General features: G+C 40.9%; 1 protein-coding gene across 4 annotated transcripts in view; it reads left to right on the plus strand.

Moving 5' to 3' along the window:
- Positions 1-18950, plus strand: part of sytl5 (synaptotagmin-like 5) — a 44778-nt gene that overhangs the window by 16221 nt on the left and 9607 nt on the right. For 2 of the 4 annotated variants that reach the window (XM_080904085.1, XM_080904088.1), the window contains exons 2-9: positions 10180-10508; positions 10599-10814; positions 12638-12750; positions 12876-12972; positions 13569-13665; positions 13802-13895; positions 15852-15952; positions 16567-16656. In XM_080904085.1, coding sequence (XP_080760211.1) covers positions 10390-10508; positions 10599-10814; positions 12638-12750; positions 12876-12972; positions 13569-13665; positions 13802-13895; positions 15852-15952; positions 16567-16656 — 927 coding nt within the window. In that variant the 5' untranslated portion in view covers positions 10180-10389. Of the gene's footprint in view, positions 1-2546; positions 2672-10179; positions 10509-10598; positions 10815-12637; positions 12751-12875; positions 12973-13568; positions 13666-13801; positions 13896-15851; positions 15953-16566; positions 16657-18950 lie in introns of those variants that run through there. The other 2 variants (XM_080904086.1, XM_080904087.1) reach the window with 2 other exon arrangements.

The following is an 18950-nucleotide window of genomic DNA, read 5'->3' on the forward strand; positions in this document are numbered from 1 at the left end:
TGATTTAATGGATGTGAAGTTGTGATAAATGTGACTAATTACCAAGATGACGTTGAAGTTTAATTTTAAGCGTAAGTTGTTTATCGTGCTCATCTGTTAGCACTTTATCAAAAGGATCTTTGATTATCTAAATATGCTCAACAGACGCGTGCCGACTGTAAAGATTTCCACTCTGAAAACAAAAGCGTTTGAATGATGGCAATAAATTGAGAATCTATCAATAATCTGTCGGTTAAATGGGGTGTAATTACATTCTGTATTTGTTTGCTCTTTCAAGCAGGTCTGCTGTATTGGTGCAGTCTGCATGGTAACATAAGCAGCGTTTATGAGTCAGAAATGTGTTTTTGCAGTACTGTCAATATAACACGAACATGACAAACGCGCAAGCGAGGGGTGGTGATTAAAAATGTGTGCGTAAACAGGTGTACTGTACCTGGGGGAAAGAGGCACTTGCTATCCAAAGAAAACAGGAATTTGCTCTGTCATATTCTCTGGTGTTTGCAGTGGCAAGGCGTAAGCAGCTGTGAAGTGTGTTATTATTGACCTTGGATGGTGAATAATTGATGCTTCCTACACTTAGAGGAAGTCTGCCCTTGTGTGTTTGTGTTTGCTCCACATAAAGACCCCGTGTTGTTTGTCTGAATCCGGCAGAAGGTGGTCTGCGGCTGTGTCAAGCGACCCGCTGTTTAATGGTCATCAGGGATGATCTCTGTTATTCATCATCACTACCGAGTCCGACTGCATTAATGATTCAGCATCCTGTGAATCGCCGCAGGAGGATTCAGAAGCTATACATTAAAACAAAAGAGTTGAGCCACAGTACAATCTGCCAGTTTTTATCCTGGGGAGAACTTCCCCGACTGACTGACTGTTATAAATGAAGCTGTCTGATACATAGAGCTGGAAATCTTTAAACTTTATTAGGTGATACAGACTCTCAGTTCTTGTAAACACTTCTTTGGGCGATATATATTGCTGTGCCTGGGGACGTTATCTAGAAAAACCTGTGCCTCCCAGGAGATGAAGAATCTGCTGATTAAAGGTGAAGGGATAACTCTTTAAGGAAAAACTGATCTCTCGAGTCAAAGATCTAAGCTGCTTCTTGCTGCAATAACATGTCTAACGCTGGAGTCGAAGCCGGTGAATTTTCAGTTTGAAGAAGTCAGCGTGACCCACATTTTCTACATAAACACACTATATAATGTTCTCACAACCTCACTCATCCCGCTAGAACTCTCTCACAGAAATGCTTTGTGCAAGGCTTTCAAGGTTTATAATCCAATATGATTTATCGAATTGCAGCAAAACCTTATATCATCTAACGCATATCTGGCATTGAGAGCTATAATTAAAAATATACTGCAGTGAACAGTAGCTAATGCTATTTCTGTGGTGCTGACATTAAGGACTCTGCTGCGCTACTGTTTTCGTTTCACACCTTCTCTCCATAGAAGTCAGACTCTATGTGCTGTCTGATGAAAGGACGGCAGTGTTTTATTTTGTTATTTCCGTATTTTATTTGTTTGCTGTTTTAAAGAAAATCCACTGGTTTATTGTTTTTTTTAAATCCTTAGTGACAACGCCAGCTGTGTTTGTTAATGTTGGGGAGTTTAATCGGCTATGATGGATGGAACATAACAGTTAAGCTGAAGCAAAATGCTCCCTTGGAGTCATTCTGAGCTGCTGCATCATTATTTCACAAGTAACAGAGATGAATGAACTGTACATCAGTGCCTTCTTTCCTTGTCAGACTCCAGGGTGGGGGGGCACACATAAAATATTACAGAGGGCTGCTCCTGGTCTTTGGGATGCACTGAACCCTAGTTGTAAGGTTAACTGTCTGTAGCACATGACCATGTAAAGAAAATTGGAAAGCTAGCATTTGGCTCAATTTGTGGCAGTGATTGCTTTTATGTACACCCACCTGACATTATATTAGGTACACCTTTCTAATACCAGGTTGAATCCCCTTTTTTGCTTTCAGAACTGCAGAGTTCGTCATAGCACAGATGCAACAGGTTGCACGAAACATTCCTCAGGGATTTTGGATTTCATCGTCATGCTCAAGAAACCAGTTTGAGGTGATTTGAGGTTTGAGACATGGCTATTGTTGCGTTTTCAGTTTCACCCCAGTTCTTTTTATTCCTCAGTTCTCCAGAGACGACACCGGAACTTAGTAGTTATTTCACAAAACCTTTATCTTCAGTCACTCATGCACCTTCCAGAAGTGGAGAGAATTCCTCTGCAGATCTCAACTTCTTTGTCTGGTACAACGAGTTTTATACAAGCGACCCCCCACACCCCCCATCGTAAAACCCACACGGTGTGTTGTAAACCTAAAACACTGTGTTTGTGTATGTATGTGCGAGCAAGTGAGTGCCTGCGTGTGCGCGTACCTCTGTGTGTTGTGTGTGTGTGAATGTGTGTGTGGGTGTGTGTGTTTTAACAGTGTGTGTCTGTATATGTGACTTCCTGCTGGTCATAAAGTCATCTCCTCCCACCCCCAAGTCACAGCAAACTAAGATCCCCACTCGGGTATCCCTTGGGGAATCTCCACTGAGCTGTTGGCTTCTTGTTGTCTTACTCTTACAGCTAAGGATGAGGAGGGTCTCCTGCAAACCTACTTCTAAGTTGTGACAGTTATGAGCCTTTATTACATTCAGGGACAAAGGTAACAGAGTTTTCCTCTCTTTCCTATCTGTTCCATATAGTCCTAGCATCCCCCAACTGTGGCTTCCTATTTCCTTTTATGACTGGCAGATCAAATTCTGATCCTACCATTTGAATGTCACAGCAGGAATCAAGAGTTATCAGACCAGTTTTCCAATGCTAGTGAGCCTGTGTGAGTTGCGGCCTCAGATTCCTGTTCTTAGGTGACAGGAGCAGCGCCTGGTGTGGTCTTCTGTTATTGTAGCCCATCTGTTTCAAGTTTCAACATGTGGTGCTCAGACCAGCCTGTCTGGCACTAACAACCACATCATGGTCAAAGGTTCTTTTTCTTCATTCTGATGCTCAGTTTTAACTTCAGCAGGTTGTCTTGATCATGCCTACAGGCCCAAATTCATTGAGCTGCCTTCATGTTATTGGCTAATTAGATTAGCCAGCAAACCAACGGCGGTTTTCTTCTTGAACTCATGGGAGACTGGGCCATTTTTGCCCAGTCTCTTTCTTATTGTTGAATCATGAACTCTGACCTTAACTGAAACATGTAAGTGGTTTTTTAATGTTTTTCTGGGTTTGTTTTTTTGACTTCCTGGATGAGTCGTCCATGTGCTCTTAAAGTAATTTCTTTAGGCCGGCAGCTCCTGTGAAGCATTACCACTTTTCCAAATTTTCTCCATTTGTGGAAAATGGCTGTCATTGTGGTTCAGTTTAGTCCCAAAGCCTTAGAAATGGCTTGTAACCCTTTCCAGACTGGCTTTTTTTTCTCAGGTGTTTCCGTTTTGTTTTGTTTTTTTATGAGTGAAGTAAAAAGTGTTTGTTAAAGAAGATCATTACTGTAATTAAATGTAGAAAATAATGAGCATCTCTAACCTGACTGCAAGATTATTGGATATGACTAATGTTTGGCTTATTTCTGCCACATCAGTTTGATTATAATTTGATAATTTTGCGTATAGATTTATTCTGTTGTTTATAAACTGCAATAACGATTTCAACCACATTAGCAGTCAGTATTAAATAATCGCATATGTATTTTTTCCCATCATTTCCTGAGTGTGCAGAGTTGAATGCCTCCCTCACTAACTGCTTTATGAGTAAGCACTGATGTGGGTGTACCCGGTGAAATATTGTGTTGTTTGCAACATGCAGTAATGCTCAAATAACAAAATAATAGTCATGAAGTCTTCCAGTTAAACCAGTCACGGTGTGTGTATAGAGTTTCATTCAGCAGCATATTGGAGCTCGAGACTACTTGAATTTAGTTCAGTTTTTATTTATTTTTTCTGCAAATCTTAAAGTGCTAAACAACTGGGGAGAACAGATGTTTATTTTAATCAGAGCAGCAAAACAATGTGAGCAGAGGGTACAGCAACCATTACAAACAAAACATGAAAGACACGAGGGAGATGGTGACTGATATTTCATATTTCATCCCCGTCTTCTCTCCGGACCCAAGATGACTGGATCTCAGTGTGGGGGGGGAGGAAAAGAAAGTTCAGAGGCATTTAGAATCATTTATTTAAAAGCCACACAGCAGCAGGATGTGACGCTGAATCAAGTTGAGCTACAGTGCCTGTACTCCTCACAGTGAAGAAACAGTGCAGCAATGCAGCTCATTGATGTGTTTTTAATTGTCTTTAGGCTCTGTTACATATGAATGTATTAAAGGACTCTGGATAAAAGCGTAGCACGGGTACCGAGGATCACTCAGTGTTGGTTTTGGTCTTTAGAGGGGAATCTGTGACAGTAAGGAAAATATAACACATCAACAATATCAACAAGCCCATCGTTCAGAGGCTGACAGACATACTGTGTCTGACTCATCCTGTTTTTCCCCTTGGAAGGTTTCCTTTCTGAGAGAAAAGAGCTGAAATTAAAATACCGACGCTTTTCTACCAGCGTCCTGTGGCCTTGGACTTTGAATTATTCCATCCGGCCGCTGAATGCTCAGTTCATGTTTGTTGCATGTTCATTTCTCACTCATATCTATTTTGCTCTTCTGCCAAGTGGAGCCCACCTGCGACCTTTAATTGGCAGATTGATTCTGCTATTTGTAAGCTCGACCACCTGCAGAAAAGACCAGACTGACAGCTGGTGAAATGCCACAGAGTTGCAAAACACAAGAAAGACCGCAGTGTGGCTTTGTGGCCAGATGTCCTTGATAGAGCACAGAGTCGGTGACAAACAATCCATTACATGCTTGGATTGTGAACAGTGCAAAATATGAAAACCACCGCTGTGCAGCGAGTGATCGAAACAGTGAGTCACCGTACTTTCCTCGAAGCAACGTTTATTAGCGCAGAGCTGAGCAGCCAGTGTGTTTCTTCCACTCGGATCCCAGAGTTTCACTGCCTCCTCACTCGTGTTTACTCAGGGCAGAGCGGTAGCGGGAATGTGTGTTGTGTGTACTCAGGGAGGGCTGCATCAGGATACCAGCCCTACAGTAGCACACACAAGCGGACACACAGTGCAGTGCCTGTGACTATAACATGACAGGAGCTTAGATAAATATTAGTTTTGCTTTATTTATCTTGTTGACCAACTATTGTTCGTGAGTGGACTGTACGTCAGAAGGGTCATGTGACATAGGCTGTGTTGTTCTGCTCCGTATTTTTTTTATCTGATGCACAAAACTAAACCCAAACACTACCACAATCATAACAGAAATTTTCAGTATTTGCAAAATTATTGTGTTGATTAAAAACAAGCAAGATCCCTTGGCAACAATGATGATTATGACCTTTATGAGTTTTTTTTTTCTTTTTTCATTTTTTAATGGCCCGTAATAATCCCCTTGTAACTGCATCTTATTTTCTGTTCTTGCTTCTATCCATGCAGAAGTAGAAATCCTTGTAATTTTCATTAGATCAGTCAGTTAGAGGATCACATGAAGTGTGAATTAGCTGATGCAGAGATAAAACGTCTTCTGCTAGTTTCCAGATTTTCCACTTTCATGCCACCAGAAGCTACAAGCTAACATATATTTTGTCAACCCTGTAATGCCAAGTGTATCATGAATTCTTGTGAGTTGTTGAAGCTGAAATGCTGAATATAGCAAATATGATACAAAATAAAACTAGTACATGTATAAGAATATTTTTTTATTATTTTAAATATAAATGTAAATAATAATAAGTAAATAATCCAACATGTATTGAATAGATAAGGAAGTAGAAACATGTAATTATACAGCAGATTTTAAATCAAAGTGTGTAAAGTTAAAAATAAAAGTACATTTAAAAAAGTTCTTAAAAAGCTTAGACCTCAGGATGGTCGAGTGATTGGGAAGCGACGATCTTGAGGGAGTTTATGGCTAGAGGTTATCTACCACATGCACGTGAAAAACATTTAAAGGCTTTAAATTCAAACTGTACCAGTTTACACTGGATTCTGTCATACCCAGGGAACCAGTGCAAGGCTGCTGTATTGTCCTTTTTGGTAATCAGTTATTGGACTAATTGTATATGTAGGAAATGACTGACTGACTCCAATATACAGTGCATTCACATCAGACATTTCTAGATGTAAAAAAGCATGAATAACCTTTTGCAGATCAGAAGGTTTTAAAAGAGAATTTAGTCTGGATGTTGTTCTGAGCTTTAAGAAGAAGCCCACTGAATCTCACTCACAACGCTTCTTGATTCTCAGGCGTTTTCTTCAGCTTCAACTTGAGGATGAATATCTCGGCAGCTGTTATTCGTCCTTTCTCGTCTCATTGAGCCGTATCACAAGGTCACGTCTCTGCTTTAGGACCAGATACAATGAAAGACCTATGTTATTCCTGCCATCTTCAGATGTACTACATTAGCATGCTAACATCCCCAAATTAAACAATAAGCATGCTAATGCTTGTTCTTCCTTGGCTTTAAGCACAAGCTAGAAGTATGGCTGCAGAGGCTCAACCCAATCCAGGATTTCTGGGACAGATACCCATTTTTGGCAAGTAAAAGATCTCATATGGAAGCTTGTTTCCACCACTGAAAAACGAAAAAGTGGGGGTTTATCTCAAAATTGTAAAATCAGTAACTCAAAATACGTCAGAATTTTAAAGTATTCTCCCAATATCTAATTATTTACTGCGATTTTTACATTAGTAAGTTGAAATTTTGACTTATGGATAGTAAAGCTTTTTACTATTTACCATTTTTATTTAATTATTTATTTTCCCAGTGACAGAAACAAGCTTCCATACATTCTTGATATATCTGAGCCAACTTTGACTTTTCATCACTAGCTGCTTAGCTGCATTTGCTCCAAACAGCAGAGTTGTAGCATAGACACTATGTGTCAAGCTGTCCTAAACATATTTTTCTTCATCATATTCACTATAAAACTGCTGCTCTAATGTCTGCACTGATATTGTTATCAGTATCACTGACAGGTTCATATCATCCTAAAATATTTGCCAGCCCATATATGAGCAGTTTTTCTTGTTCCAAGTGAAATCACACATTAAGTTAATAGCTGATAAAAGGCAAATCTGAATTCAACTGCTTGAATCATTTAAATTCTAAGGTATCTTTTATTATTCTCTTTATCAAATCCCCAGCTGACGTCTAAAAGGTGAAGCAGTATCTCTTCACAGGTTACAATGCAGCTGGAGTTCAGCTTAAAATGCCATAATTGCTGATGTCAAGATGTGCCTTTGGCTGCAAATGAAGCTGTGATGAAGTCTGCCGGTTCATTAGTGCTAATTCATGTAAAGTGAAAGGAAGAGGGAAGAGAAGAAAGGACGAGGATGAAAGAGACAGTAATGAGTAAGGACTGAAGGAGACTGGTGTGGGCCTGGGCGGATCTCTCCAAGCCGTCAAATTTGGTTTCCCGACTTAATTCACGCAAGCACAGGCAGAATTTTGTCCTCATTCCACCCCATATACATTAGTATGTCATCTTTGTGGTTGCTTTTATTGTGCACAATATTCTTAGCAGTTTATTTGATCAGGCACTGCAGCGAGACGGAGAATATTCTCTGTGTGTTCAGATACTTTCAGACACATCAGAAGAAATCAAAGCCACTCAGGGTTTCCTTAGCACAGGAAGGATTGGCATTTTCACTCATTTACACTTTTCCTTGTGGACCTCTTATCATAATCAGGACTGCTTTAGCTCAGATGGTGCAGCTATTAGTTGTAGGGTTAGTGGTTTGTTTCCTAGCTCCTCCTCATCATCTTCCTGTCTGTCTGTAAGTCTTCAGCTTTTTTTTCCCCGGTTGTTTTTCTGATTAAAAATTCAAAAACTTCAAAGCACAGATCAAAACAACATACGAGGGAGACTAGATAAAAGAGCTAAATTATATAAAAGTGTTGGAGCAAGACACTGCTAAACTCCAACCTGCTGCTCTTTGAGGCTGCACCAACAAACACAAATGTTTTAAACGAAATAATAGTATCAGCGTGTGCAAATGCAAACCATGAAAGAGATGATGTTTGGTCATTTCAGCTTTTTGATTTGGTCTGGTTTTGGTAGGATGTTACCATGGTAATATTTACTGATGGGATTGTAGCACAGAGGGCCAATCATGTGAGAGGGTAATCACGGGCAGCAGGAGAGGAGAGGGCAGGTTGATCACACAGACTGAAATTGTTTCATATTCCTGTAGCTTTGTAGCATCAACCTTCTTTTATTTATATTTTTAAAGTTGTTGTTGTACTTTTTGAGTGCCTTAGGTGTTTTTATTTATTAATATAGTGGCTCTGCTAGAACTTTTATTGTAGGTTTAAGAGCTGCGGAGATGAATAACCGTTAGCTGCTGCAGAAGAATGCAGTGAACTGTATTGATTTTAAATACAGTTCACTGCAAATGATCGGTCCTGCCTTTTAGCAAGTTTATAACACTGCAGAGTTGGTTTGCAGACAGATTGTTTTGGTTAATGTTTGGCTTTCAGTATTGGGTATTTCAGTCTTTTGTAAAACTGATTATAGTTTAGCAATTCTGACTCTGTTTTTAGTGCTGTGGCTGGTTGTGTCCTCTGGTGATGTTCCCTTATGTTCGGTGCTGATATTGTCTGTGCTGCTGCATTTAATTAGTGTCATTTGAAGAGTAATTTGGTTTACATTTCACGAAGACGATAATCCCAGTGCTCCATCACTGGGTAGTTAGCTTCCAGCCTTTAGGATGGTTTTGTTTCTTCTTCTTTTTTCTTAATGCCTTAACAAATGGTGGTTTTGTGGCTGATGACCCACACTGACTGCTGCGACCTTTTCATGGAAGCCCTTATGTCTTGATTCACCTGTGATACAAAAAAGTGCTTATTACTGCCGGTACAAAAGCAAGCTGCCTCGTGACGGTGCTAGAGGTTAAAATAAAGTTGTGCTAATTAAAGCAATATATTCAATAACTGTTGAAACATGTCAGTAAAAAACATAAATGTGGAAGTTTATGTTTAAAATATTTAACAGTACCAACATTACAATTTATGTATGGACAAGAAAGTCACCCATCTGCACATGGACTGCACAAGGGTCCAGATCTGTTGTTGAGAAATCTCTCTCCAGTCCTGAGTGAGTGCATTGATAATTGATGAACGTGTCCCAGGTATGTTGCGCAGGACACATATCGGGACTAAATGGTGGCTGACAAAGTGTCTGGATATGCTCCTGATCCAGAGAGACCTGCACTGCTCTGTCAGCAGGGAGGGCAGCTATTGTTCTGGTGAAACAGCCGCAGGGTGGGTGCTGCTGCAAGAATAGCACAAGTACAGGTTGGAGCACCTGATCTCAGCACCTCTGTGCACTCAGATTTCCACCAAGAATAATCACATCATACATGGTGCTCTCGTGGACATGCAAGGCTGCAGCAGCACCTCAGAAACATCACCATGTGAGCTCCTTTGTGTTCAGTAGACAAATTTATCAAAGGCACTGTTGACTCAAACCAATCAACCTTATCAGAAAACTACTCACAGTCTATTTTTGTTTCTGTAAGATTAGATTAAATGATATCCTGAGAAATGACTTTACAGTACAACAAAGATTTGAAAGCTTATTTCACAAAATAACACTTATAACACCTGTATGTACTATAGTGTATATAATCCTGTGTGTATGATTGTTCCCATCTGCGTTATAGATATCTGCATTTCTTAGCAGACTGAGCAATACTGCCATCTCTGTGGCTGTGTCAGGTTATATAAAAGCCGTTGCCATGAAGCTAGGTGGTTTGGTTTGCAGGTGTGCAGATAATTAGTACAAGTCTTGTCGGGAATTTCACGGAAAGATAGAGCTTTGCTAATGTAAGCTCAGCAGCAGCGCTCTGAATGTCAGGCTCAGCTCCTAATTGGGAGGTTGTTAAGCTGCTGTGGAGCCGTCAAATGTCTACCAATTACTTGTGCTTCCACTTGTAATACAGAAAATCATTGTCTTATTTTAATTAATGCTTTTCAAACTGGCCTGAAGACAGGTATATTAACCAGGATCAAACAGGATTTTTTACCTCGAAGCCGTGATGATTTATAAAGTTATTATTGCCAGATGTATGTTAGTGACTTTTCTTTGTGTCTGCTTGACCTTGTCTAGGTCTCCAGGGAGTTCCAGCTTTCCCTCCCCCCAAAATAAAATCAAATAAAAGAAGAAGTTCTGGAGAGACCCTGGGAGCTTTGAATTCATACCTTTCCAGCACTAAAAGAACAAGATGAACACCGCAGGATGATGTAGTTCTTGCTGACGCCCTCCATGCAACGTATTCCCCTGGCTGACATAACTGGATAACTGGTGACCGTGGGATCAATGGAGCAATCTGGGAAGGATCTGAACCTCTCCTTTCTGCTGGAACATGAACGAGAAATGATCCTGAAGGTGCTGCAGAAAGACGAGAAGCTGAGGAAAAGAGAGGAGAAGAGGATTCGGTGAGGACTTCCACGTCACCATTTAAACTCACCGTCATCACGTTTACTTTTCTTAGTGTCCTGTGACATTCTTGTGTTTCTGTCCCGCAGGAGGCTGAAGAATGAGCTGCTGGAGGTCAAACAAAAGGGTTTCATCCGGCCACATGATTTGGGAGCCCGACAGTGCACTCGCTGCCTCAAGACTCTGGGCCTGATCTTCGACCGGGGCGATCTCTGTGAGGAGTGCCAGTCTCGAATCTGCAGCAGCTGCCGTATTGTGAACCCCAGAACACGCGAGTGGAGATGTACCTTCTGTGACAAGCTCACGTAAGTGTGACATCTGAAGGGGGACCAGAGCAGCGTTCAAGCTTTTCTTTGTACTAAAGATGATTAATTGCACCACATCTGCCTCCATTCATCTGTGAGGGTGCCCTGGGGTTTCACTGCTGTGATCTACAGGGCTTAAAAGAGAAAAAAGCACTGCTGGTCTGTGTAGATCTATCATGTTCAAAAGTTAAATGAGCTAACATGTGAGGACTAAACAGATACAACATTATGCAACATCTTTCTCTGACACTTACCTTTTCTTTCTAATCAGGATTGTCCTTAGTTTCTCTTGAACTTACCCTGCACTATTGCCACATTTAGAGTTTTTCTGGCCTCTAAAATTTGCAGGGTTTTTGTTTATTTGTTTGTTTTTAGCTGTAAAGCCTCGTTTTTCAGCTGGTTGTTTTACTGTAGTGTGATTGATCAGGTGCTGTGAGCTCTGTTTGGAACCATAAATCTTCCCATCTCTGCTCTGACAAGCCACTGTCCCTGACTGTCGCACACCTGGACAGTGAAAAAAGCCAGCAACCGTGAGCCGTCACCAGCCTTGGCTCCTGTGTAGTGATATTTTGAATCAGGGATTTTTAAACTGGTACCGTACGTACAACATTTGAAAGGTGCATTTAATGCAAATATCCCCAGTTTCTGTGTGACAAAGCGTCTCGATGCACTAGTATTCGAAACAAATGTAGTCTAATGAGCACTCGAAGGTTTCCAGTAATTCTCCCCGCCTGCTGATGGAGGGCTAAATAACAGAAACACCTCCCTGTGCAGTTCATTAGTGTCACAGCAGCTTAATAACTGTGCTTTTAAATAGGCTATGCTCTAAAACAGTTTCAGCAATAACTCAACATTATAACCCTCATGAATAAAGGTGTTATTTTTAACGCTGAACTGAATTAGCTTCGGTGTCAGATAAATAGTGTGACCGAGTGTGTTAGGATATCTTCAAACCTCGTTTCTTTGAACCTTTGGGTGCTCCTGGTGGGCGTAATTGTCCAAAGGCTTTTTAATGCCACTTTTGATTGTATCCTGACATTAAAACCTGCTTTAATCTGCTTTAGCTTTAAGCTCCAAGCTTCCAACTACCTGTGCGTGGTGGCTCCGAGCTAACTAAACATTCACATTTAAAAAAATGTTTCTGAGAAATAAAGACGCAGGTTTTCCACTGCTTAGTCTGAATAATTATGCTGAGGCCAGAAGATCATGTCTGCAAGAAGTAAAACTTTTCTCAGCTCACGCCCACACGTGTAGCGAAAAGGTTTACATGCAGAAGATCACAATCCGAACCAGGAGGAAGGAAAAATGGATTTTGCCTACGGGTGCCGGATTAATTTCAGAAGTTAGGAGGGTAAAAGGGAGAGAGAGAAGTAAATGCCCACCACTGTATTCAATAGTTTTTATGCTTTGTGCTGGATCTGTTCTCAATGGTGATTGAAAATGCAAAAAGCGTGACATAAAAGTGTCGAGCTATGATTTACAACTCGTGTTTAGTGTTAGTTAATGAGACTGAGATGCAATCGCTGGCCAGTATTGCAGAGATGTAATATTGCAACAGCAACACTTTCAGAGAAATATATTTTTCTATGTGCAAAGTATTACCAAAGCTAAAATTCAAATGTTTTTCTCATTTTTGCCTGCTTCATTTACCCGGAGTTCTTTGAGTCGCTATTGATGATTAAATTGAGAATTCAGAGACTTAGAAATAATGTGCGACATGGGAGAATAGAGCACTTTCATTCCTTCTTGTTTCCTCTGATTTTACTTTTACTACATGTACTGTCTTGAGGTGTTGATTCCCCTTTAATGTCTTTGTACGACAGGGAGCTTAAGGTGTCGAGCGGAGAGTGGTTCCTGGAGGAGAGGTCTAAGCGCTTTGAGCGGGGGCAGTTGAGCAGTGAGGTTGTCAAACAGACGATCCTGAGCACCCCGCTGAGTGAGTCCGACTGCTTGTGTTCTTCAAACCAGAATGATTACAGTTGAAAAGACATGTTAACGGTGCAACAGAGAAGCAAATGTGCTGATTTCAATACTCACTGGCTGATGCGTTTGTTCCCGAAGGCCCAGAAGTAAAAAAGGCCGCCCCTTCAAAGCAGGAGAAACCTGAGCCTGCAGTATCCAACAGATTAACTGTACTCAATGGTGCCAGGAGAAAAGGGTAAGCAGATAACACAGAGCTTTAACAGCTGTTTAGCTTCATACAAACACATACTGACCTTAATGAATTAAACAACATGAATGTTTAATGCATGCAGGACATGCAGCACATAGACAGGATAAAATCATCAGAGAGTAAATGTTCAATGTGTTGAGTGTGCACCTCAGTGTGAAAGCATTAGAAAAGATCATATGTATGTATATGTATATATGTATGTGTGTATGTATGTGAAGGCAGCACTGAGAGGCATACAGACAGAAAGCAGAGCAAATGATAAACAATAGACGATAGAGATTTACTTTCAGCATTTCATGGAGTCGCAGTTATTTTATCACTTGATGAAATAACTAGTTTTGTCCAAGCTAACAGACCAGCACCTCCAAGTTGGCTAAAAGTTGGTTCTACTCCATTACATCTTTATTTTCTGTTTTTGCTTAAGAATACAAGCAATAAGTAAAACAAAGTTAATCTGAAATATTTTCAGCATCCAAAGCGCTTAAGAAGCAAAGCTGAAGCCGTTGCCATTTCTGGAACTGCCTTCAGTGTTAAACTCTGGATTAGATGCTGTTATTCAGCTGACCTCTGTGTTTTTTCAGGGGTGGTGCAGAGGGTATGGAGTCCATGGCATCCAAAAACCTACGTCCCCGGTCTCTGGACAGATCGTCCCATCTTGATGCTAATCGGAGGGTCAGGGTCAGCAATCGATGCACACAAACAGCAGCGCACTGGGGAAAGTTGGAAAGTTTTTACATTTGGGGTGGAAAGCGTATTTTAAAGGTTTGCGTGGTTTTGTTTGTTTGTTTGTTTGTTTGTTTGTTTTTTAATGCAGCCTGAAGGAGCAGAGAGTGACGACCCTGAGGGCGCACCTGAGAAGAAACCTTCTGGCCCGAGCATTTCTGTATCCAGGCCCTCAGTTTCATCAGGTATTTTAATTTTTGTCCCTGCACAACGAGGTGATGTGAATCCTGCCACCGTCTCACAGCTTCATAGCTCTCACACAAGCATTTTGATAATTCACAAGCTATCGAAACAAGTCACACTTTCAAGAACATCACCTTTGAGGGTTGATGCAAAAGCACTCGTCTCCACTTCAACTCAGACTGTAGCTCACAAAAGATAAAATTATTCCTTCCTTTTGGAGAAAATGTCACATCTGCACGAATTAGACTATTAACTTCTACACTCCAAAGTGCCGAACCTCTTCATCTCTTTCAGAGCACTTGCCTATGCTCCTATCTGCTGGCTCTGTAACTTTATCAAGGTTTTTTAAAATGGTTCTGATGAGGGTTTTAGTTCAAACAAAGCTGAATCTCTACTCAAAGCCAGTTGTCAGACCAAAGCAGTAAAAAAATAGTTGTTTTGGTCTTAGTATTTTTCTGTGCCTGATTATATAAGAACTATTCACAGCTTATTTTTTCTTTCTGAGACTTTTTTAAGCTGCCTGAGGCTCATTTAAGGCCACAGCTCTAAACAGTGAGAAAGGCAAAAGGGTGTAGTTTGGAAAAGGCTTCACTCTCAGTTCCCAGGCCTGGCAGTTTTTCCAGCATAAAAAGAGAGAGGAAGGACGCAGAAATGAGCTCTTAAAGTTTTTTTTGTGCTGGCACTCAACAGCCGACGGGCTCCTCCAGGAAACTGACTGAAAATATAAAAACTTGATGTGAGATATGAAAAAAGACCCCTCAGCTTTCAGTTTCTACTCTCCAGAATTTAATTTAGAAACATTTCAGGAGATATTTTTGGAAGTCAAAACAAGATCTGGAGAAAAGAAGAAAACATTGAGTGAGCGGAGGGAATGCGCACTTTCTAATTAGAGAGGCTCTGCATAACCCCCTCATATGACTGCAGAGTACCTGCAGGAAGGTTTAGCTGACGCGGGGATTATGGTAAAGTGCTGAAGCACAAACAGGGTCTACACAGCAGAGATATTGGAAGGAAGCTTTACCTGCAATCTAATTAGAAAAGTCAGATGGAAATGACTAAGAGAATCCCAGAAAGTTGACGGTGCTCATCTGGACGAGTGGTAAAACGTTTCTCCTGCTGAAAACGCTGCGCACGATGAACGGAATCAACCTTCTGAGGTCTAACAAATCTGCAAGACGATTTTATGGGATAAGTTCTTTGGGAGCAAGTGGCATGGAGTTCAGATGGAGCTGTTTGGCCGCAATCCAAGGTTTCAAATGTTCAGAGAGAAAAGGGGAGAAGTAAAAGCGCCTTGCTTTAGCTGATGGATCAGGAAGATTGGATTTCCACAAATGTCACTTAACTCTGAAAGCAAATAGCATGCAGCTAAGAAGTGAAACTGAAATAAGCAGCCTTCTACAACAAGACAAGGATCCTAAATGGACCTCTGTCTCTTGCATCTTTCTGAAAATTATTTTTCAATAAACTGTGTTTTTTAGACCTATTTTAGGAACATGAATTAATTTCACTCCAACCAGTCGCAGCAGATGGCCCCGCCCCTCCCTGAGCCTGGTTCTGCTGGAGGTTTCTTCCTGTTAAAAGGGAGTTTTTCCTTCCCACTGTCTTTAAAGTGCTTGCTCATAGGGGATCACATGATTGTTGGGTTTTTCCTCTGTATGTGTTATTATAAGCGCCTTGAGATGACTGCTGTTGTGATTTGGCGCTAGATAAATAAAACTGAATTGAACTGAATTGAATTTAAAGCAACAAATAGTTGGAAAAGAAATCCTACATCATAACAAGAAGATTTATCTGCTGCAGACGGCACGATTGAGCAAATAGGAAGTTAATAAGTTTCCAAATCTGACCAGAAGTCCGCTGCTGTCTGCCTATATTTCTCAGTGTTTACGTTACAGCACTGCACCTTCAGAACGGTTTTCCTTATTTCTCTTGCCTTCTTCCCTCTCTTCCTTCATCAGATCACAGTCGATCAGAGTGTGACCTGTTATCTCCCGGCTCTGAACCCAGTGACAGTGCCCTCTCTGTCAAAAGCCGCTCAGTCCCCGGCCTCAACGAAACGGTAAGCGCCATCATCCCACCCCCACTCCTCCTTCACACTCATCACACATTTGATTTTTCAAACAAACTCATAAATCTCTGAGTGGGAAATTGCCGCACCTAGATTTTTTTTCCCCTCTGTTGCGCATTTATACATGATGTGGTTACACACTACAGTAAGCTCGGGATCCGTGGGCCGATGAACTCGACACGATGCGTCAGATGTGGGACTGAATGTTAATTTCACTTCAGAGCTCACTTCAAAGAGCATGACAGGCATCTAAACAGATGTAGGCCAAAAGCAGGTGGAGGATGTGATGGTCAGTGTTGGGCTGCTTTGTTTGTTTTTCAGCGAGCAGCAAACAGAAAAACTCTCAAATGTTTTTTTTTTCTTTACCTACTCATCCATTCATGCACTGTTCATTGTAAAAACAACCACAGTGTGGTTTTGCTCGTGAAAATTTAATTACCGCTCTCTGTCCGGTCCTGTCTGATTAAATTTATGGAAGCTGCCTGCATCCACCCACACAGCTGCCGCATGGAAAACTGCACAGAGCACAAAGACGCTCTGGCCGGCTTCTCGCGTGCCATCTCCCGTGTCATCTCCCTTCTGACTGAATCCGCTGTCATCCACAGGAGTTTTCTGACGACGACGAGGACATCGATGCCCTGATGTCAGCCCACAGCAAGATTACGAGCAGACGCCTCAGCAACGCCGTGTCAACGGTAACACCCGTGCTAGATCACTCACAAAATCAAATAGTAATAGGAGTTCCCATGTGGTCAAACAGGTACACGATTATGCTCCGTATGCACACATACCGTGCGCTCACCGCCAGATGTGTGACTCAGATGTGTGCGTTCTAGTGTTGACTGTGCAAACACAGACTCAGCTGTGTCACGAACACCTCCTGTAATAGGAAAGCTTAACCCTGTTTCCGTAAACTAAGTAGTCGTATGGAGGGAAGGGTCACTGCTTTGAGGCGTGCAAGTGTGTTTATGTAGGTTAATGATGTGCGCTTTGCGGGAAATATGTCATCCATATGTAAATACTGAAAAGTGGAGATGTGTGTTTATATGAAAAGCTAAGATTTGAAGCTGCACCCATCTATATTTCAAACTAACAATGGAAGTAATGTGAGGCCTCTAATGAACTCTGAGGAATGATCTCAATCTGCAGTCCTGCAGAAGCATTTCGAGATGATCGTTTTGTGGAAGTGGAACGGCGCTCATAACACGACATTAGCATAAAAATGGCTCCCCTGTGAGTTCTGAGGCATGATGACTGATTGTTTAATCATGTGTAGTTTATCAAAGTTCCAATAAAGAGACTAAGGTGTCAGATTTTTTGCATTTTCTCACTCGTCATGTCCGTCACGTTGTCCATTTCAAGCCCAAACAAGATACACTATAATCACCAAAAGCGGAAAGGGAAACTAAAAGACGCGCAGCCTCTGCTGTCCTCTAGATACGAGCTGCAGCTGTTTTTCTTTTTTTCAAGCTTTATTGAAAACAAGACAGCCATATCTCACTCTGTCTATTTACACTGCAGTTGATCCATAGCACCTATCTCACAGGTGTGGGATGACACCAGCCTATACGTCGTCTGTCATCTGTCAGCAAGAATATGACATCATAATTACCTGATGTAGCCCAGCAACCGTTTTATCAGACTACTACTGTGTAGTCTGATAAAACGGAGTTATTATATTTTGTTTTCTTTAATTCGTTTTCAAATTTCTCTTTACCTTTTAGTTTTTCTTTCAGTTTCGTTTTTATTGTTTGAAGATGTTTCGTTTTAGTTCAGTTTTTATTGGTTTTAGTCTTTTGAAATAAAATGTCACGAGTACAATTTAGGAAAATCACTTCAGGTATTACAATAAAAACAACTATTTAAAAGCAGTTGACGGTCAGTCTCATAGACATCCAGAGTCTCAACAATCACGTGCATCAGAGCGTCATCATGTAAATTGTAATAAAGTTTTTGCCACTCTAACGAATCTACAAACAAAGAATATTACCTTTAAATTATATTTTCATTTTCCCAATTTAAACTTTTTGTTTTGTTTTGTTTTTTCAGTTAACCGAAATGTTTTTTCACATCCAGTTTTAGTTTTTAGTTTAAAATAACTTTGGTCTGAATCTGTTTTTCGTCCACCTGTTTTCAACCAAAAGCCTTTGAACTGAAGAAGAGAGAGTGGGCTCTTAGAGAGGGCTGAGGCCTGGAGCTAATGTTACGTTTTTCAGACAGAGGCCGGACCGACTGGCTGCTAACAGGCAGACTGAGACAAAGAAGCATCTCTTTTCTCCAGATCATGCAGATCTGCTGTAGTCAAGCCCCAGAATACAAATACAGAGTTAAGTTTCATTTAATATCAAAGCGATAGTGTTTTTTTTACTTAATTGCTCATACATTTACTTGATTCAGATATGCATATTAACTTCTTCAGGGGAATCAGTCACAGCCAGCTCTAAACTACTTTGGCAGAAAAGCAGTTATTTAAATGTCGAGATAACAATCTTATTCATGACTCACTGCGCTCTGCTCGTCTCCTTTGTGAGCGTGTTTAGTTTGAGAGCTGGGTAGGTAAATGGATGATATGGCCAGCCTGTTTGACAGTCGATCTTTCTGTTACAGTAGCAGTCACTGAGCTGCTGTTGGCAGTATGAATGGAAGTAGAAGGTGGTGATGAGATGTGATGCAGATAGTTCGCTGTCACTGACTCGAGCTCTAATATACTCTGCCCACTGCTGTGATTCACTGCACAGAGGGCTTTTGTGGATAATGAAGGCACAATGAGCTACTATTAGAGGCATTTAATGGTTCCCATGATCTATGACATGTTTTTTTTCCTTTTTTTCGGTTTTAACGAAACCTTTTTATTTTCTGGTGAGGTAGGGGGTAAAGGCGATGTGTATAAATATCATAAATATCAACTAAACTATACGTTTATTAGACTTTTAAGGAAATAGTAGTGGTTTTTTTCATGACTGTAGCAAACTAAAAAGCTAGCCAAGTG

Source organism: Rhamphochromis sp. 'chilingali', assembly GCF_963969265.1.
Source record: "Rhamphochromis sp. 'chilingali' genome assembly, chromosome: 14".
Classification (NCBI taxonomy): Eukaryota; Metazoa; Chordata; class Actinopteri; order Cichliformes; family Cichlidae; genus Rhamphochromis; species Rhamphochromis sp. 'chilingali'.